Consider the following 22702-nt stretch of genomic DNA (forward strand, 5'->3'; position numbering starts at 1 on the left):
AGACTGTAGGGAAATAGATTGTGACATCTTGCAAAATGTCCATATTACAGAGGAGGAAGTGCTGAATGTCTTGAAATGCATAAAAGTGGGTAAATCCCCAGGACCTGATCAGGTGTACCCGAGAACTCTGTGGGAAGCTAGAGCAGTGATTGCCGGGTCTCTTGCTGAGATATTTGTATCGTCAATAGTCACATGTGAGGTGCCGGAAGACTGGAGGTTGGATAACTTTTTAAGAAGGGTGGTAAGGACAGGCCAAGGAACTATAGATCAGTGAGTCTGACGTCGGTGGTGGGCAAGTTGTTGGAGGGAATCCTAAGGGACAGCATGTACATGTATTTGGAAAGGCACACACTGATTAGGGATAGTCAACATGGTTTTGTGCATGGGAAATCATATCTCACAAACTTGATTGAGTTTTTTGAGGAAGCAACAAAGAGGATTAATGAGGGCAGAGCAGTAGATGTGATCTATATGGACTTCAGTAAGGCGTTCGACAAGGTTCCCCATGGGAAACTGATGAACAATGTTAGATCTCATGGAATACAGGGAGAACTAGCCTTTTGGTTACAGAACTGGCTCAAAGGTAGAAGACAGAGGGTGGTGGTGGAGGGTTGTTTTTCAGACTGGAGGCCTGTGACCAGTGGACTGTCACAAGGATCGGTGCTGGGTCCTCTGCTTTTTATCATTTACATAAATGATTTGAATGCGAGCATAAGAGGTACAGTTAGTAAGTTTGCAGATGACACCAAAATTGGAGGTGTAGTGGACAACGAAGAGGGTTACTTCAGATTACAACACGGTCTTGACCAGATGGGCCAATGGGCTGAGAAGTGGCAGATGGCGTTTAATTCAGGTAAATGCGAGGTGCTCCATTTTGAGAAAGCAAATCTTAGCAGGACTTATACACATAATGGTAAGGTCCTAGGGAGTATTGCTGAACAATGAGACCTTGGAATGTAGGTTCGTAGCTCCTTGAAAGTGGAATCATAGGTGGATAGGATAGTGAAGAAGGCATTTGGTATGCTTTCCTTTTTTGGTCAGAGTATTGAGTACATGAGTTGGGAGGTCATGTTGCGGTTGTATAGGACATTGGTTCGGCCAGTGTTGGAATATTGCTTGCAATTCTGGTCTCCTTCCTTTCGGAAAGATGCTGTGAAACTTTGAAAGGGTTAAGAAAAGATTTACAAGGATGTTGCCAGGGTTGGAAGATTTGAGCTACAGGGAGAGGCTGAACAGGCTGGGGCTGTTTTCCCTGGAGTGTCGGAGGCTGATGGGTGACCTTGTGGAGATTTACAAAATTATGAGGGGCATGGATAGGGTAAATAGACAAAGTCTTTTCCCTGGGGTTGGGGAGTCCAGAACTAGAGGGCATAGGTTTAGGGTGAGAGGGGAAAGATATAAAAGTGACCTACGGGGCCACTTTTCCACACAGAGGGTGGTACATGTATGGAATGAGCTGCCAGAGGAAGTGGTGTAGGCTGGTACATTTGCAACATTTAAGAGGCATTTGGATGGGTATATGAATAGGAAGGGATTGGAGGGATATGGGCCGGGTGCTGGCAGGTGGGACTAGATTGGGTTGGGATATTTGGTCGGCATGGACGGGTTGAACTGAAGTGTCTGTTTCCGTGCTGTACATCTCTATGACTCTATGAACCCCTTGCTGACTCCTTCAGGCTTGTTTCCTCTTCTCTCCTCATTTTCTTGGTAAGATAATCTACATTCCCTTTATAATCTATAAATTGAACCACCCAGCATTACTGTCAGGCAGACTACAGAACAGATTAGACAACACTCTTCATTTCACCTCGAATAAAGACACAGCCCCAGCTCCCACTTCTTTACTCTCCCCACCCCCCACCTCCTGTCACCAAAACTCGTGCTCCCACCAGCAGCTGAGATATGTAACCCTGTTTCTGCAGCTTTTCCACCTGACTAGAAAACAGTCTTGTAAATCAGAGTGACATCTGCGTGGGAAATCTGGCAAAAAAAAACAAATTGATGAATCCGAGTGACCCATTCAAAACTGTGCTGCCAAGGCACAGGAACATCATCTCTGGGGCTGCACGATTTTTTATTTCACTTCCATCTTGATCTTTGACTGCACCTCATCTGCTTGTGACTTGTTGACTCCATCAACCTCGAAGTCTTTTGATTTAAGTGACAAAATCTCCCATTTTCTCGTGGGATGTGGGCGTCACTGACTAGAACCTAGAATTTATTCTCTCTTTGCGTCCTGCTGTTGTCTAAATACTGAGGTTGCTGTATTCATTGATTATTAATGAAGAAGTCTTGTTTAGGGATTGAAAAATATCATCTTGTATAATCTCGGGTTCTCTGTCAGACCAGTTGGGTTAAAACTGCCTCCAAAAATCCCTGGATATCTATAAACATTCATTTGATAAGCTGCAGGGCACCAATTGGTCATAACACCAATGAATTAAACGTATGACTGTTATTCAGATTTGATTTTGTTGTAGATTTATTGTGCTACTTCCTGTTAGGCTGAGAAATATTGGTCACCTTTTATCATTTGACTCAACACCCCCAAATTCAGTGTGAGCCATTTAGCAGCAGAAACTGATTTAAGGACAAACACAGTCTGGTACTAACATGAGGAAGGGACATAACTAACCTCATTAGTAACTGGAGTGTGAGCAACCAGCCTTGTTGATAGATGTGGGCATATTTCTAGTCATGGAGTCGAAGCATGTTCGGAATTCTGACTTCCCCTTTGAGCTGTCCCATCTTTTTGAGGAATTTGGAAACTGTGGGCTTGACTTTGTTGTGTACAGAGTCAGGCATCCATTTTCAAATAAAAATGTGTTTGAGATGTAACTGCCCAATGGGCATCGTATTCACTGACTGCTAAAGTAGAACTGTTTATATGCTGGGGCTGGGGTATCATTAAGATCCCCATTGGATCATAATAGGTGAGAGCATAAGTAGGTCTCCAGCCCATCAAATCGGCTCTACCATTCAATGAGATTGTGTAATGATTAGAACGCAGGCCAGGAAGATCTCATTGACACTGAGATCCTTGATTAAGATTGTTAACCTGGGCCAATCGGGGATCCCTGTCTTACAGAGATAAACAAAATTGTCGGGGGTTCTGTTCACTCGAGAAACTGGTTCTGAGCTGGCTGGTCAGAGCCCATGTACGGTGCATATGTAAATAAAGTGTGACTTGGTGACGGGATACCGGCCTCAGTGCAGTTATTTCAGATTGTGTCTAATCTGATAATGCTCAACTCCATTTTCTTGCCTTTTCTCCATAACCCTTGATTCCCTCACTGATTAAATATGCATCTATCTCAGCCTTGAATGTACTTAATGACCCAACATCTACAACCCTCTGCGGTTAAGAATTCCACTGAGAGAAAAGATTCTTTCTCATCTCTGCCTCAAAAATGCATCTTATCCCCAAATTCAATATCCCGGCATCCTAGGCTCTTGCACGAGGGGAAATAACCTCTCTGTATTTACAGACTTATTGACCATTATATTCTCCTGGTGTGTTAGAGATCTATGGCTTATTTAAAACTTGGTGGCACTCTTGTACGAACTTAATTGAGTTTTTTGAGGAAGTAACAAAGAGGATTGATGGGGGCGGGGTGGTAGAAGTGATCTATATGGACTTCAGTGAGGCGTTCGACAAGGTTCCCCATGGGAGACTAGTTAGCAAGGTTAGATCTCATGGAATACATGGAAAACTAGCCATTTGGATACAGAACTGGCTCGAAGGTAGAAGACAGAGGGTGGTGGTGGAGGGTTGTTTTTCAGACTGGAGGCCTGTGACCAGTGGAGTGCCACAAGGATCGGTGCTGGGTCCATTTCTTTTCATCATTTACATAAATGATTTGGATATGAACCTAGGATCTATAGATAGTAAGTTTGCAGATGACACCAAAATTGGAGGTGTAGTGGACAGCAAAGAAGTTTACCTCAGATTACAACAGGATCTTGATCAGATGGATCAATGCCCTGAGGAGTGGCAGATGGAGTTTAGATAAATGCAAGGTGCTGCATTTTGTGAAAGCAAATTATACATTTAATGGTAAGGTCTGAGGGAGTGTTGCTAAACAAAGACACCTTGGAGTGCAGGTTCATGGTCATTGAAAGTGGAGTCGCAGGTAGATAGGATAGTGAAGAAGGTGTTTGGTATGCTTTCCTTTATTGGTCAGAGCATTGAGTATCGGAGTTGAGAGGTCATGTTGAGGCTGTACAGGATGCTAGTTAGGCCACTTTTGGAATATTACATGCGATTCTGGTCTCCTTCCTATCAGAAGGATGTTATGAAACTTGAAAGGAGGTTGAGGGGTGACCTAGAGGTTTATAAAATCATGAGGGGCATGGATAGGATTAATAGACAAAGACTTTTCCCTGGGGTGGGGGAGTCCAGAACTAGAGGGCACAGGTTTAGGGTGAGAGGAGAAAGATATAAGAGAGACCTAAGGGGCAACCTTTTCACGCAGAGGGTGGTACGTGTATGGAATAAGCTGCCAGAGGAAGTGGTGGAGGCTGGTACAATTGCAACATTTAAGAGGCATTTGGATGGGTATATGAATAGGAAGGATTTAGAGGGATATGGGCCAAGTGCTGGCAAATGAAACTAGATTAGGTTGGGATGTCTGGTTGGCATCGACGAGTTGGACCAAAGGGTCTGTTTCTGTGCTGTACATCTCTATGGCTCTATAGTTGTACTGAACTGCAACTTGATCTGACACATTTATTGTAGTTTCTGGCTTGTGTTAGATTTTTAATCTTGCATAAATTTTGAATTTCTCAATGCACTGGAAATGATGCAATAAGTGTTGTATTCGATCAATGTTTAGTCACAATGTTTGTTTACAGAATGCCAAGATTTGAAAAGAAAATGTTATCAAAGGCTGTAGGCCTTGAATCTGCTTTGATGAACTTTAAATTACCGTTGCTGTTGGCCTCTTTGCATGAGAGAAAGTAAGTTGCCTTGTTTTGGAATACAGAATTGCACCATCCGTGAATGGCATTGTTGAATTGGCACTACGATTTTCGTGTTGCAAAATTGTAAAAACCCTGCATTCAAAATAATTTAATTGAATGAAATGTGTGCTTTGCAGACTTGGTTTTCATGAGATGTTAAATACTTCTTTTATTTCTCTTACTTGTGAAATGATTACATGTCATGTGATGCAGCAGTGGCTGGTGTTGTAGTGGTATATCAGAAGAGTAGCAACTTAGAAAGATCCATACCTCTGGGCCAGAGGATTTCAAGTTTCACGTACGCCAAAGATGTGTCAAAGATGTGTCATAATACACTTGAACAGAAAAACAATTATCCTCTCCAAAGCATTTTCTGTAGCTGGTGGGAGTGCATTCTCTCCTGAACCTTTCAGCAGTTTCTGCCAAAGCAGAGATTTGCCTGTTATGTAAAGATGGGATAGGTGCAATGATCTACCATGACACAACATCTCATTGACCTTCTGTCTGTCTGCTCTTCTTGTAGGGTATGTACATCAAGTCAACCTACGATGGCCTGCATGTCATCACAGGAACAACAGAAAATGTAAGTTTTCACCTCAACCTCTCAAATATTGAAGGAATCCCAATATTTGTTTGACTCATATTAATTTGAGTGAATGGTTACTGAAAGAGGAGTCAGTTCAGATTCTCTGAAAAGGTGATACCTATTTGCTTTGGAATGATGCTTACTTAACATCTCTGAACAACATTCTGCAGCAGTTTGCCAATCTCTCCAGGCCTGGTCTCCCACAGCAGAGAGCAATAAATCTCCGCTCGGCTGCTGTCAGATCCATTTGCACAAGAGGTGATTTAGTTTCGAATGATGTGCTGTTGTTTTGTTTTCAGGGCTGCCTTCTTCATTTTAACAGGCTGTGCATGTCTTTACAAACATTCTCGTCTGTAACCCAGTTCTGAATTCAGAATTCACAGCGGAGTGGGCTAGCTTGAGGGCTGGGGATATATCTTCCTGTCACCCACACCCTGTCCTCCAGGCTCCAATCTCACCAAGCTATCAGAACGTGGGCACTGTCTCAACCCCTGCTGTAGCAATTTGTTGCTAACTTCCGTTGCCGGACGGTGGAAAATGCAATCAGTCAAACCAGAAAACGAAAACAACTCCTGCTACTCACCAAGTGAAATTATGGCATCGTATATTCTAACACTCTTGTCCTCAGATGGTTGCTGAAATATCAAAGTAAAACTCTGCTCTTTCAAAAAAAAATTGTTAAAAAAAATAAAACAAATGGTGTAGTCAGGCATTGGCAATGTCCCATTTATGTTGTAAACTGTAGAATGGACTGTAACGGATGCTATCTTATCATCAATAGCAGATCAAAGGGAAGCGATGGAGGTGGTATAGACAATAGCTGGGAGGCAGATCACTAACATCAAACCAGGGAGCTCTGAATAAAAAAAGAGGACTTATTAAGATTGAAAAGACAAGACTAGGAGAGAACCTTATGCAAATAACCTCAAACACAGTTGATAAAAGTAAAGCTGGACCATTCCATGAACTTGAGGTAAAACAGGTGGATGGACACCTTATCAGAGTTGGCACCTGCACAATGAAATGAAAAGATCCTGAGGAAGAATTAATTACTGGCTTGTTAGAAGTGGCTATCTTAATTTCAAAATTGTCGTGTCGTTTGCAGACCTCTCATCCAGATGTACATCTCGTGTACTTTTTTAGTATCAATTTTCAAAGCAGTAAGGGATACAGACAGCGCAAGAGGTGGAAGGAGGCAATGTTGGACTGTTTCGAGTGCTTTCAAAATCATGCTTGAAATCTGTTATTGAAAAATGCAGTGGATCATAGCAGGTGATGGTTTGAAGTATGCACTCTTACAGTAGAATCAGTGCTGAAATGCTTTCTGTTACAGGCACAAACCATGGAAAGGCTTTGTGGGTTAGTAGGCCTAATGCAGACAATTGGAAGTACCTCATAAATCTGTATCTGGAAGACGGAATATAAAATTTTGCACAGCTTGCTAATCTCCCATTAAGGGAGGTAATTCAGGAAAGAAACACTAATTGGGATATGCTCAATGCGAGTTTATGTTCAGTTGAACTGCAGACAGTTGAAAACACTAATTTATGTTAAAGTCATTATCAGTGCCTACACACAAATATGTTACACCTAACTTAAAGACAATGCTGTTGAATCTGACAGCATGGAAACCAGCCATTTGGTTCAACATATCTCTGCCATTGTTTAACTCTTTATAAATCTTCTTCCTTCAAGCATTTTTGAAAGTCCATATGTAAATATCCACTGCAATGGATATCATCAACCTTCTTATTATGTCGATCAAGTTAGTCAAACACAATTTACCTTCAACAAACCTCCCAGCTCTGTATACATGTTTTCTTTCACCCAATATAATTGGTATTACTACATTTAATGCCAGTTGTATGCCCTAGACTTATGTCTTCAACACCCTGGAAGGGACAGTGCAAATTTGCAAGTCAAAAAATTGTTATAGAGAGGGGGCTTTACTCCAGTCAGCTGGATCTAGAAGTTAAAAAGACAGACTATATTTATTTATTCATTTGTGGCATGTGGCCATCGCTGACTGGATCAGCATTTATTGCCCATCCCCAGATGCCCTTGGGAAGGTGGTGGTGAGCTGCCTTGTTGAACCGCTGGAGTCCACCTGCTGTGAGTTGACTCACAACGCCATTTGAGAGGGAATTCCAGACACACTGAAGGAATGGCAATATACTTCCAAGTCAGGATGGTGAGTGGCTTGGAGTGCTTTTTGAATGTGGTGGTATTCCCATATATCCGCTGCCTTTGTCCTTCTAGATGGAAATGAGTTTGAAGGGAGCTGTCTGAGAGGTTTTAGTGAATTCCTGCAGTGTATCTTGTAGGTAGTATACACTGCTGTTAATGAGCATTGTTGGTTCAGGGAGTGAGTGCTTGTGAATGTGATTCCAATTAAGTGGGCAATTTGTCCTGGATGGTGTCAAGCTTCTTGAGTGTAGTTAGAGTTGCCCCCATCCAGGCAAGTTGAGAGCATTCCATCACACTCCTGACTCCAGCCTTGGAATTGATAGACAGGCTTTGGGGAGTCTGGAGGTGAGTTACTCACCACAGTATTCCTAGCCTCTGATCTGCTCTTGTTGCCACTAATTAATGTGGTGAGTCCTGTTGAGTTTCCAGTCAATGATAACCTCCAGGATGGTGATAGTGGGGAATTCAGTGATGGTAATACCATTGAATGCCAAGGGATGGTGGTTAGATTGTCTCTTGCTCGTGATGATCATAGCCTGGCATTTGAGTGGCACAAAAGTTACTTGCCACTTGTCATCTCAAGGCTGGATATTATCCAGATCTTGTTGCATTTGAATATGATGCTGAACATTGTGCAATCATCCACAAACATCCGCATTTCTGACCTGATGATGAAGGGAAGATCATTGATGAAGCAGTTGATGATAGTTGGGCCTAGGACACTACCCTGAGGAACTCCTGCAATAATGTCCTGGAGCTGAGATGACTGACCTCCAACAACCACAATCATCTTCCTATGTGTCAGGTATGACTCTAACCAGCAGAGACTTTACCCCCAATTCCCATTGATCCCAGTTTTGCTCAGGCTCCTTGATGCCACACTCTGTCGAAAGCACTCTTGATGTCAAAGACTGCCACTCTCATCTCACTTGTGGAATTTAGCTCTTGTCCATGTTGGAACCAAAGCTGTAATGAGGTCAGGCATTGAGTGGCCCTGGCAGAACCCAAACTGGGCATCACTGAGCATGTTATTACTGAGCAGGTGCTGCTTGATAGCACCAGTGCTGACACCTTCCATCACATTACTGATCATCGAGACTGGACTGGTGGGGCAGTAACTGACCAGGTTGGACTTTTCCTGCTTTTTATGTACAGAGCATACTTGTGCAATTTTCCAGTTTGTTGGGTAGATGCCAGTTGGCTAGGGACCAGCAAGTTCTGGAGCACAAGTCTTCAGTACTATTGTTGAAATGTTGTCAGGGCTCTGGTCTCTCATATACAGTGTCTCCTACTGTGTTTCGATATCAATGTGGAGTGAATTGAATTGGCTGAAGACCAGTATCTGTAATGCTGGGCATCACTGCAACAGGCTCATCCACTCGACACTTCTGGCTGAAGATTGAATGGAAAGCTTCAGCCTTACCTTTTGCACTGATGTGCTGGGCTCTTCCATCATTGAGGATGGGGATATTTGTGGAGCCTCCTCCTCCAATGAGTTGTTTAGTCATCCAGCACCATTCAAAACTGGATGTAGCAGGACTGCAGAGCTTAGATCGGATCTATTGGTTGTGGGATTGCTTAGCTCTGTCTATTACTTACTGCTAAAGCTAGTTGGCATACAAGTTTGGTAGCTTCAACAGTTTGGCATCTCATCTTCAGGTGTGCTTGAAAGGTGTTCCTGGCATGCCGTCATGCATTTTCTATGGAATCAGGGTTGATCCCCTGGCTTGATTATAACCGTTCAGTGGTGCATTTGCTGGGGCATGAGTTTGCAAATTGTGTTGGAGTGCAATTCTACTGTTGCTGATGGTCCACAGCACCTCATGGATGTCCAATATTGAGTTGCTAGATCTGTTCATTAGAAAAAAAGGAGATTGGGGGGGGGAACCTGATTGATGTCTACAATATCATGAGGGTATAGACAGGGTGGATAGAGATAAGCTTTTTCCCAGGGTGAGGGATTCACTAACGAGAGATCACATGTTCAAGGTAAGAGGTGAAAAGTTTTAAGGGGGATAAATGTGGAAAGTACTTTACACAGAGGGTGGTAGGTGCCTGGAATGCATTGCCAGCAGGGATAGTAGAAGCAGGCATGGTAGATTCATTTAAGGGGCATCTGGACAGATGCATGAGCAGGTGGGGAGCAGAGGGATACAGATCGTTAGGAGTTGGTTTAGACAATTGATTTGGATCGGCTCAGGCTTGGAGGGTTGAAGGACCTGTTCCTGAGCTGTAAATTTTCTTTGTTCTTTGTTCTAAAGTCTGTCCCATTTAACACGGTGATAGTGCCACACAACACAATGGAGGTGATTCTCAGTGTGAAGATGGGACTTCACCTCCACAAGGACTGTGTTGTGGTCACTCTTACCGATACTGTCATGGACAGATGCATCTGCAGCCAGCAGATTAGTGAGATGAGGTCATGTATTATTTTGCCCTCTTGTTGGTTCCATCACTACCTGCTGCAGACCCAGTCCAACAGCTATGTTCTTTAGGACCCGAACAGCTTGATCAGTAGTCCTGCTGCCGAGCCACTCTTAGTGGTGGGCATTGAAATCCCCCACCCAGAGTACATATAGTGTCCTTGCCATCCTCAGTGCTTACTCTAAGTGTTGTTCAACATGGAGGACTATGAATTCGCCAGCTGAGGGAGGATGGTATGTGGTAATCAGCAAGAAGTTTCCTTGATCATGTTTAACCTGAAGCGATGCGACTTCATGGGGTCCAGAGTCAATGTTGAGAGCTCTTGGGACAACTCCTTCCTGACTGTGCTGCCACCTCTGCTAGGACTGTCCTGCCAGTATGACAGGCCATATCCAGGGATGGCGATGGTGGTGTCTGGGATATTGTTTGTAAGGTATGATTCTGTGAGTATGACTACATCAGGCTGTTGCTTGACTAGTCTGTGAGACAGCTGTCCAAAGATTGGCGCTAGCCCCCAGATATTGGTTAGGAGGACTTTCCAGGGTCGACAGGGCTGTTTCTGTCATTGACTAGGTTGATGCCAGCTTTCATTAGTTTTATTTCGTTGAGTCTTTGTAGTGATTGGTTCAACTGAGAGGTTTGCTGGGCCATTTCAGAGGGTAGTTGAGAGTTAACCATGTTGCGGTGGGTCTGGAGTCACATGTAGGTCAGACCAGATGAGGCTGGCAGATTTCCTTCTCTGTAGGACATTAGCGAACCAAATAGGTTTTTCCAATAATCGACAATGATTTCATGGTCATCAGTAGGTTCTGAATTCCAGATTTATTTTTTCATTTAATTCAAATTCCATAATTTGCCATAGCAGGATTCAAACTAGTGTCCCCAGAACATTAACTGAGTTTCTGGATTAATGGTCTATCAATAATACCACTAGGCCATTGCCTCCCTTTGAATGCTGACCTGCAAAAGCTAATTGAACTCCCAAAATGGTATAAATAGGAGCAATGGAAGATTAAACTGCACATCCAGCACAATATGGCATTATAGAAAGGATGTGGAAGCTTTGGAAATGGTTCAAAGGAGCTTTACTAGGATGTTGCCAGGTATGGAGGGAAGGTCTTATGAGGAGAGGCTGTTTTCATTAGTGAAAAGAGGGTTGATAGGTGACTTAATTGAGACATAGAAGATAATCAGAGGGTTAGATAGGCTGGACAGTGAGGGCCTTTTTCCTCGGATGGCGATGGCTGGCATGAGGGGTACATAACTTTAAATTGAGGCGTGACAGGTATAAGAAAGACGTCAGAGGTAGTTTCTTTACTCAGAGAGTAGTAGGGGTGTGAAACACCCTGCCTGCAACAGTAGTAGACTCGCCAATTTTAAGGGCATTTAAATGGCCATTGGATAAACGTATGGATGAAAATCAGAATAGTGTAGGATAGATAGGCTTCAGATTGGTTCCACAGGTCAGCGCAACATCGAGGGCCGAAGGGCCTGTACTGCACTGTAATATTCTATGTTTTAAGATTAGCAACTTTCCTTTTCAAACATTCAGTTCAATTTTACAAGATGAGACACATGAACATAGGTACACGGTTGGTTGGATCGGAACAAATGATGGTGAGCAGATGGATGAGGCTTGTAAAGTCCAAATCAATATGCTACTAATTGTCCATTATTACGTTTGTCACAAAATTGCGTAAAATGGCAGTATTTCTGTCGAACCTACTAATGAACCAATTGTTACTTAGTCACTGTGACAATCTCATCCATTTCATCTGGTAAGCATTCATGTATCCACCCTGGGATGGTGGAACATATCAAAACAATTGAATGCAGCTAAGGTTTGTATGCCTGTAATACCACCAAATTGTTACCTTGATGCATCTCAAACAGTAAATAAATAGAAGCTGTACTTGTTCATTAGCAATTATCCTGCATATCCATAAGACACAGTCAAAACAAGAACAGACAGCACTGTTGGAACTGTATATAGGTTCATGCTCTGGTTATCGAAACACAGAATTATTCTTTTCAATTAAATAAAATGTGCATTTAAGTAAAAGAGGAACCTATTGAAGCAGAAAAAAAGGAGATTAATGCGAGATACCAGGGAGGAGTTGCCTGGCCACTCTCTCAGGCAAATATAAAAATTTTTGTGGCACTATTCAAAAGAAAAGAAAGTTCTCCCGTTGTCCTAGCTGATACTTATCCGTCAGTCAATGTTACTAAAACAGTTGCTCTGGTCATTATTAGATTACTGCATCACCGACCAGGCCAACATCTCCAGCATCGAGGTTCTTGCAATAATGTCTCAGGGCTCAACTTCTCACTTCAAGATTAATTCTGCCCAAACAGGGTTTCACAGACATATACTTTCACACATTCTCAACTGCTGAAAGGATGACAGTCCCCTCACACATCTGAATGTTCAGAATTACTTATTTTCTCTAGTAGTTGGAAATAAATAACACCTGAGCTGAATTATCTCTTGTTGTTTGCAGTCTGTAGCTCAATTGGTGGCACTCTCGCTGCTGAGTTGTAATGTTCTGTGTCTGAGTCCCACTCTTGCAGTTGAGCATAAAATTCTAGGTTGGCTTTCCAGTGCAGTGCTGAGGAAATGCTGCACTGTTGGAGATGCTATCTTTTGGATGAGATGTTAACTTGAGTCTTCATCTGCATTCTATGGTGCATGTGAAATATTTTATTGCACTTACTTCAGAGCAGATCAGGGGATTTATCCCTATGTCCTGCTAATATTTGTCCCTCAAACAAAAGATCTCAAAAACAAATTAACTGCTTTGTCCCCTACATTACAACAGCGGGCACACTTCAAAACTGTTTAATTAGCCATTAAACACCTTTGTGACATCCAGTGATCATGAAAAGCGCATTATGCGAATACAAGGCTTTCTTTTTAAAAATGTGATTGATTTTGTCTGAAATCTCAGTCGTCTTGTACTGAATCTGATTGTTCTTTGTCCAAAATCCAGTTGTTGTTCCTGAATTCAATGTCTTGTCCTCACTGCTTCATTCCCTTTAGTTTTCCCTCTCTTTTTCTCTGCTGGTTTGTGTCAAAGGTTGACAGTCTCCATCCTTAACCTCATTAGCTATTTGTGAGGATTCTCACTGATTTTTTCTGTCAAGGTTCCTTAATAATCTGAATGTGTACTGGGATTTTCTGCAAATGTTGCTTCAGATTTAATTGTTATTTAGGTTGAAATATAAATACACAGAAGTCTACTAAATGCCTCTGCAGCATTTGTTGTTGAAGTGGACAGTAATGGTTTTGTGATGATAGTTGACAGTCATTAAAAATCAAATATTGCAACAGATGCCACAAGGAAGTGAATCATGGAAAGTTTCTCTCTTGATCCCTGAAGCCATAAATTTCCCATGTACGTGTCAGAAGATCAATTATATTTAGTACAATTCTGAAAGGCAATTTGGTAAGAAACATGCAAACGTTATTAAAATCAAAGTTAAAGCAGCATGATTATAGTCAGAATACAGAATTGTTTCTTTCTCATTGTTGAGGGGAAGAAAACAATGGACAAAATTTTCCTCTTCCAAGCTGTAACGGAGTAGGTGAGGGTAAGGACAGATAATTGAGATGATCGGCACCAGAACGATACTTACCCTTTCCGTCCACCTTACTAAGTTCCTTGCAGGCAAAGCCTTCCAAATAGGCTGCGAAATGAAGAAAAAAGTATTCATTTGACAACCACTTAGAGGGTTTGTCTTACCTTGATGACTATTACTTCAGTCTGATGTCAGATGAGCCTAACTGACTGGTGAACCGATGCAATAGTTTGTCACTCTGGAAGGAATGTCCCTGGATCTGCACTAATTTATGCAAGATCAAGGGATTTGACCAAGAGTAGGGCCTCTGAAAGCTAACCTCTCTGACCTATCTGCCCTTGTTTCTGATGTCCTGACCCCATCTCCCTGCAACTCCCAACCCAGAAACTGACAGTAAATTATATCTATCTGACTCGCTCCAGCTGCTCCAACAAAAAGCTACTGAGTTCTGGAGATGCCAGTGTCTGATTGGCCAGCAGTTTCAAGTGGACAAGACTTCTGGGTCTGGCTTCATAATTCTGGCAGAAAATCGGAATGAAAGGTCAGAAAACCGATTGTCTGCCTGATTGCTGTTTGATCTGGCAAGCTTTTTGAACAAGATAGGTCACAGATTTCTCTCCATGAATATTTCTCGCTCCTGGATTGTCTGAAAACATTACGAGCCATTAGAGTAAGAAATAAATTATTTTCTGCAGTACATCCTACACAAACAACCCGAATAACTTAACATGGAATAATTCATTCTGAATTCAATGCAAGAGGCCTAACAGGGAAGGCAGATGAACTCAGGGCATGGTTAGGAACATGGGACTGGAATATCATAGCAATTACAGAAACATGGCTCAGGGATGGGCAGGACTGGCAGCTTAGTGTACCAGGATACAACAGCTACAGGAAGGATAGAAAGGGAGGCAAGAGAGGAGGGGAAGTGGCATTTTTGATAAGGGATAGTATTACAGCTGTGCTGAGGGAGGATATTCCCAGAAATACATCCAGGGAAGTTATTTGGAAGTGAGAAATAAGAAAGACATGATCACCTTATTGGGATTGTATTATAGACCGCCCTATTGGTTAAAGGGAAATTGAGAAACAAACTTGTAAGGAGATCTCAGCTATCTGTAAGAATAATAGGGTGGTTATGGCAGGGGATTTTAACTTTCCAAACATCGACTGGGACTGCTATAGTGTTAAAGGTTTAGATGGAGCGGAATTTCTTAAGTGCATACAAGACAATTTTCTGATTCAGTATGTGGGTGTACCTACTAGAGAATGTGCAAAACTTGACCTACTCTTAGGAAATAAGGCAGGGCAGGTGACTGAAGTGTCAGTGGGGGAGCACTTTGAGGCCAGCGACCATAATTCTATTCGTTTTAAAATAGTAATGGAAAAGGATAGACCAGATCTAAAAGTTGAAGTTCTAAATTGGAGAAAGGCCAAATTTGACGGTATTAGGCAAGAAATTTTGAAAGCTGATTGGAGACAGGTAAAGGGACGGCTGGAAAATGGGAAGCCTTCAGAAATGAGATAACGAGAATCCAGAGAAAGTATATTCCTGTCAGGGTGAAAGGGAAGGCTGGTAGGTATAGGGAATGCTGGATGACTAAAGAAATTGAAGGTTTGGTTAAGAAAAAGAAGGAAGCATATGTCAGGTATAGACAGGATAGATCGAGTGAATCCTTAGAAGAGAATAAAGGCAGTAGGAGTATACTTAGGAGAAAAATCAGGAGGGCAAAACGGGGACATGAGGTAGCTTTGGCAAGTAGAATTAAGGAGAATCCAAACGATTTTTACAAATATATTAAGGACAAAATGGTAACTAGGGAGAGAATAGGATCCCTCAAAGATCAGCAAGGCAGCCTTTGTGTGGAGCCACAGAAAATGGAGTCGATACTAAATGAATATTTTGCATCAGTATTTACTGTAGAAAAGGATATGGAAGATATAGACTGTAGGGAAATAGATGGTGACATCTTGCAAAATGTCCAGATTACAGAGGAGGAAGTGCTGGATGTCTTGAAATGGTTAAAGGTGGATAAATCCCCAGGACCTGGTCAGGTGTACCCGAGAACTCTGTGGGAAGCTAGAGAAGTGATTGCTGGGCCTCTTGCTGAGATATTTGTATCATCAATAGTCACAAGTGAGGTCCCGGAAGACTGGAGGTTGGCAAACGTGGTGCCACTGTTCAAGAAGGACGGTAAAGACAAGCCAGGGAACTATAGACCGGTGACCCTGACCTCAGTGGTGGCTAAGTTGTTGGAGGGAATCCTGAGGGACAACAAGGCAAGGAAAGGCAAGGACTGATTAGGGATAGTCAACATAGCTTTGTGCTTGAGAAATCATGTCTCACAAACTTGATTTAGTTTTTTGAAGAAGTAACAAAGAAGATTGATGAGGGCAGAGCAGTAGATGTAATCTATATGGACTTCAGTAAAGCGTTCGACAAGGTTCCCCATGGGAGATTGATTAGCAGTGCTACATCTAATGGAATACAGAGAGAACTAGCCATTTGGATAAGAACTGGCTCAAAGGTAGAAGACAGAAGATGGTGGTGGAGGGTTGTTTTTCAGACTGGAGGCCTGTAAGCAGTGGGAGTGCCACAAGGATCGGTGCTGGGTTCTCTAATTTTTGACATTTACATAAATGATTTGGATGTGAGCATAAGAGGTACAGTTAGTAAATTTGCAGATGACACCAAAATTGGAGGTGTAGTGTACAGCGAAGAGGGTTACCTCAAATTACAACAGGATCTGGACCAGATGGGCCAATGGGCTGAGAAGTGGCAGATGGAGTTTAATTCAGATAAGTGTGAGGTGCTGCATTTTGGGAAAGCAAATCGTAGCAGGACTTATACACTTAATAGTAAGGTCCTAGGGAGTGTTTGCTGAACAAAGAGACCTTGGAGTGCAGGTTCATAGCTCCTTGAAAGTGGAGTCGCAGGTAGATAGGATAGTGAAGAAGGTGTTTGGTATGCTTTCCTTTATTGGTCAGAGTATTGAGTACAGGAGTTGGGAGGACATGTTGCGCCTGTACAGGACATTAGTTAGGCCACAGTTGGAATATTGCATGCAATTCTGGTCTCCTTCTTATCGGAAAGATGCTGTGAAACTTAAAGGGTTCAAAAAAGATTTACAAGGATGTTGCCAGGATTGGAGGATTTGAGCTATAGGGAGAGGCTGAACAGGCTGGGGCTGTTTTCCTTGGAGCGTCGGAGGCTGAGGGGTGACCTTATAGAGGTTTACAAAATTATGAGGGGCATGGATAGGATAAATAGGCAAAATCTCTTCCCTGGGGTTGGGGAGTCCAGAACTAGAGGGCGTAGGTTTAGGGTGAGAAGGGAAAGATATAAAAGAGACCTAAGGGGCAACTCTTTCATGCAGAGGGTGGTATGTGTATGGAATGAGCTGCCAGAGGATGTGGTGGAGACTGGTACAATTGCAACATTTAAGAGGCATTTGGATGGGTATATGAATAGGAAGGGATTGGAGGGATATGGGCCGGGTGCTGGCAGTTGGGACTAGATTGGGTTGGGATATCTGGTTGGCATGGACGGGTTGGACCAAAGGGTCTGTTTCCCTCCTGTACATCTCTATGACTCTAATACTATGCATGATGTATGACTTATTTCAGCGTTGGAGGCGAAACTATCAGCATCTTCAACATTCACATGAATAACTGCTAGAGATAGAAATGAAGGCAGGATTTGGATGTGAAAGGCTGGAGAGACTCTGTTGCCTGTATGGTGTTGTTCTGGCAAGGCAGGAGTGATCCTTCATGAAAGGCAATTGTGAGGCAATTAACAAAGCGCGAGGAAAAGATTAAACTTCCATTTTTATATATTGCTTTTCAGTTTCTCATGTGTCCCTGAGTACTTTTGAGACAATTGAACACAGACCACAGTCAACCTGTCCTCCAGTAAACTTCCCCAAACAGCCATAACAGAATGTAGTGTTCAACCTCAATGTCTTTACTCAATAAAATACAGTGCTCAAAATAGCATTTTAAATTATGACAGCACAGATGGAGCCTCGTCAGTCCACCATAACTGTGCCAGTTCTGTGTGAGAGCTACCTAATTACTCTTTCTCCAAATTCCTGAAAATTCTCCCTTTTCAAATGTATATCATTTTGAAAGTTATGACTGAATCAGTTTTAACCATTATACTTTCTGATAATGTTTTCCAGGCCAGAATAACTTACCAAATTAAAAATGTCTTTCTCTTTTCCTTTTTCAATTATATTTAAATCTGTATTTTCAGGTTTTGATCATGCCACCAATAACTATATTTCTTGCAAGTTAAAGCCTTCACAATTTAGGGGGCCTTTGGGAAATCTGCTCTAAAGAGAACAACCTCATATTGTCCAATGATGCAACACAACTGAAGTCCCTCATCCCTGGCTGTGACCACAGAAAGACCAAAACACTTTATGATCTCAAGAAGTTGTTGGATATAGCACTTGCGGCTAAAAGAATCAAAGGATATGGGGGAAAGTGGGAACAGGCTGAGTTGGATGACCAGCCATGATTGTAATGAATCATGATTGGCTCGAATGACTAAATGAATTGTGAATCTCTTTTGCATTCTGTCCAATGCCTTTTCATCCCTGTTGTAATGCTGCCCACAGTGGCTTTGTTTTTGTCCTTGCATTGAAAAAACTGCTTGTGAACCAAGAGGAAGTAGGGAACTTGGCCCAGGAAGGGTGCTGGTGCCTGAACCCAATTACCTGGCAGAAAGGTCATGTCCATAGGCGACTTGAGATTGCTGTGGGATCACATCGATGCGGTGGTTGGGCTTTGTTATCGCGTTGCCTGAACTACATGCAGAAGAGGGCACTGTAGTCAAAGGGCAGGTTTATCAGGGGAAATTCCATAGGCACTTCTTCTAGGGTAGTGGGGGGGGGTGCGGAGAGAATTGCAATTGAAGCATCCAGAATGGTCAGGGGTGTGGAGATCGCAACAGAAAGTTTTTGTCGGTTTTGGTAGACAAAATCTCCCTCTTCATTAAAGTTCACTTGGGTGTCATCAGTGGATATGGTGGTTGCATTTGGAGGTATCACAATTCACCCCATGTTTCAGGAAGTTCTCTGCATTCCTGCTGAGGGAGCTATGTTCTTTGTCCAAAATCCAATTGTTGATGGTCACAAAGCAGCCATTATGAAAGACCAAGAGAACCTGATTGGAGGTCAGCATAGAGATGAGAAGCCAGTGGACACCGCTTGAAGTTACTGGATCCATAAACTATCAAGGGAGGTAAGTCCTCAGGGCCTGATCGGATCTATCCAGGATACTGAGGGAGACAAAGAAAAAAGAGATGACAGGGGCTTTGACAGAGATCTTTGTCTTGAATTGAATTGAATTTATTGTCACGTGTCCCGAGGCACATGAAAAGCTTTGTCTTGCGAGCAATACAGGCAGATCACAGAGTTAAGTAGCATAGGTAAGTAAACAATAAGTAAACAGCGGCAAAAACATAAAAACAGGTACAGGCGAATGTTAAGAGTTTGTGAGTCCATTCAGTATTCTAAAACAGTAAGGTAGAAACTGTTATAAAACTGGCTGGTGGTGTGTTCAGGCTTTTGGGTAAAAACAATGACTGCAGATGCTGAAAACCAAATACTGGATTAGTGGTGCTGGAAGAGCACAGCAGTTCAGGCAGCATCCAACGAGCAGCGAAATCGATGTTTCGGGAAGGGCTTTTGCCCGAAACGTCGATTTCGCTGCTCGTTGGATGCTGCCTGAACTGCTGTGCTCTTCCAGCACCACTAATCCAGTATTCAGGCTTCTGTACCTTCTACCCAAAGGTAGAGGTTGTATAAAAACATTGCCAGGGTGAGATGGATCTTTGAGAATGCTGGCGGCCTTTCCTCGACAGTGGGCCTGGTAAATGTATTCTATAGATGGGAGGTTGGCCTTTGTGATTGTCCAGGCCGAGGTCACCATTCACTGTAACCGTCTGCAATCTTGAGTGGTACAGTCGCCATACCAGGTAGCGATACATCTGGACATAATGCTCTCGATGGCACACCTATAAACGTTGGCAAGGATATTCGCCGTCATGCCAAATTTTCTCAGCTGCCTGAGGAAGAAGAGACGTTGTTGGGCCTTTGTAACCAGTGTGTCCACATGAAGTGCCCAAGAAAGCTTATTGTGGATGACCACTCCCAGGAATTTGACACTTTCCACTTGTTCCACCTCTGAGCTGTTAATGTGCAGTGGGGCATGAGTAACATCCCACCATTAGTCAATGATAAGTTCCTTGGTTTTGCCGGCATTAAGAACTAGGTTGTTCTCAGTGCACCATTTTTCCATGTCCTCTACCTCTCGTCTGTAGTTTGTTTCGTCGCCGTCTGAGATTTGACTGACTATGGTGATGTCATCAGCAAACTTGTAAATGACATTAGTCTGGTTTTTGGCGACACAGTCATGGGTATACAGTGAGTACAGTAGGGGGCTGTATCCTGTTTAGCTGCAGGTGAGGTCCCAAAAGACTGGAGAATAGCCAGTGTTGTTCCATTTTTCGAGAAAAGAATCAGGGATGATCCAAGAAATTATGGGCTGATGAGTTTTACGTCAGTGATAGGGAAATTATTGGAGGAGATTCTTAGGGACTAGATTTACTCACATTTGGAAAAGGATGGATTTATTAGGGATAGTCTGCATGGCTGAATGCAGGGACAGTCTTGTCTCACAAATTTGATTGAGTTTTTTTGAGGAAGTGATAGAGATGATCGATGAGGATAGGGTAGTGGACATTGCCTACATGGATTTTGCTAAAGATTTTGAGAAGGTCACAAATTGTAGGCTGTTCCAGAGATTAAGTTACATAAGATTCACAGTGACTTGGCAAATTGGCTACAAAATTGGCTTGGTCATACAAAACGGAGGTAGTTGTGGGTGTTCTCCTGACTGGAGGTTTGTGATCAGTGATATTCTGCAAGAATGAGTGCTGGGTTCTTTGTTGTTCGTGATATATATTTAAATGATTTGCTTTGAAATGTAAGTGGTGTGATTAGTAAGTTTGCAGATGACATGAAAATTAGTGGAGTTGTGGATGGTGAGGAAGGTTGTCAAAGCGTGCAGCAGGATATAGATCAGTTGAAAACTTAAATGGAGAAATTTCAGACTGTGTTTCATCTGGGCAAGTGTGCGGTGATGCATTTTGGGAGGTCAAAGGCAAGAGTGAAGAATGTAGCAAATGGCTTGACCATTAGGAGCATTGATATATAGAGGGAATTTGGGGTGCAAGTTCATAGCTTCCTGAAAGTAGCAGCACAAGTTGATAAGATGGTAAAGAAGGCAAAAGGCATTGAGTATAAAAGTATAGTCATGTTGCAGCTTTAATTCGGCCACATTTCGAATATAGAGTGCAGTTCCAGTCACCACTTTATAAGAAGGATGTGGAGACTTTGGAGAGGGTGCAAAAAGGTTTACCAGGATGTTGCCTGGAGTGTATTAGCTATCAGGAGAAGTTAGTCAAACTTGGATTGTTTTTGTCAGAGTGCCAGAGACTGAGGGGTGACCTGAAAGATATATATAAAACTATATGAGGCATGGATAATTGGAGTCTGTTTTCAGGGTAGAAATATCAAATACTAAGGAGTAAGGTGAGAGAGAGTAAGTTTAAAGCAGACGTGTGAGGACAGTGTTTTCCACAGAGGTGGTATGCAGTTGAAGGTGTGCTCTGTACCTTTAAGAGAGAATGAAGGCTGTTTTACACTGACAGCTTGCAGGCACATCATGTGACTGACAAACGGTCTCAGAGTGTAGACTATATAACATTACAGCACAGTACAGGCCATTCGGCCCTCGATGTTGTACCGACCTGTGAAACCAGTCTGAAGCCTATCTATCCTACACTATTCCATTTCCATCCATATATCTATCCAATGGCCATTTAAATGCCCTTAAAGTTGGTGAGTCTACTACAGTTGCAGGCAGTGCGTTTCATGCCCCTGCTACTTTCTGAATAGAGAAGCTACCTCTGACATCTGTCCTATGTCTGTCACCCCTCAATTTAAAACTATATCCCGTTGTGCTAGCCATCACCATCCAATTAGTAAGGCTCTCATTGTCCACTTTATCTAACCCTCTGATTATCTTATATGTCTCAATTAAGTCACCTTTCAAACTTCTTCTCTTTAATGAAAATAGCCTCAATTGCCTCAGCCTTTCCTCATAAGACCTTCCCTCCATACCAGGCAACATCCTAGTAAAAGTCCTCTGAACCCTTTCCAAATCCTCCACTTCCTTCATACAATGTGGTGACCAGAACTGTCCGTGGCCGCACCAGAATTTTGTACAGCTGCAACATGTACTGCAAAATTGAAAATATGTAACATATGGCTGGGAAACAAATACCTGACTTTGGGTTGTTATGTTTTTGCAACAGTTCAAATTTAACCAATCAGTTTAAATTATGCCCCAGGATACTAAAACTCAACCAAATTTGAATTTTACTGTTTTGACAACATCGAACCAATGAGATGTTTGGGATAAACATTTTGAGAGTTAGCCAGAGAGAAAGCAACCAATGGCCATCGTCAGTGTAACTGCCTGCAACACACTCTCTATCAAAGGTACCTTTTCATATGAAACATCTTTGCAGCAAAAGACCGAAAATGACACAGGAAGGTCTATAGCCAGAGGAAGACAGACACCAGAGATAACAGCTGCTGTAGGTCTTTTTGAAATTTAAGTTGATGTGATTTTAATAGGGGCATTTATGGGAACAGTATACATGTATTGTTATAGAGTTGGAGGCAGATAACGAGCCGTTAGGAGGCTTAGAGTTGTAAATAGTTGTTGTTTGATGTTTACCTTTCGAGTTGAAGAATAAATTGATACATTTTTCTTTAAGTAGTGGAATTTGGGAGTTCTCTGTCACTCATACTTTAACAGATTACAAGGTGAGGTGAGCTCTCCTGGGTGTTTGGTGTAATTAGCAGAGGGGTTCAGCGCCTTGTCGTA

General features: G+C 42.5%; 1 protein-coding gene across 3 annotated transcripts in view; it reads left to right on the forward strand.

The window, feature by feature from the left end:
* Positions 1-22702, forward strand: part of LOC140495730 (connector enhancer of kinase suppressor of ras 2) — a 577745-nt gene that overhangs the window by 236927 nt on the left and 318116 nt on the right. For all 3 annotated transcript variants that reach the window (XM_072594776.1, XM_072594774.1, XM_072594775.1), the window contains exon 7: positions 5486-5545. In XM_072594776.1, the coding sequence (XP_072450877.1) occupies positions 5486-5545 (60 nt within the window). The remainder of the gene's footprint in view (positions 1-5485; positions 5546-22702) is intronic.

This window comes from Chiloscyllium punctatum, chromosome 25 (assembly GCF_047496795.1).
Source record: "Chiloscyllium punctatum isolate Juve2018m chromosome 25, sChiPun1.3, whole genome shotgun sequence".
Lineage (NCBI taxonomy): Eukaryota > Metazoa > Chordata > Chondrichthyes > Orectolobiformes > Hemiscylliidae > Chiloscyllium > Chiloscyllium punctatum.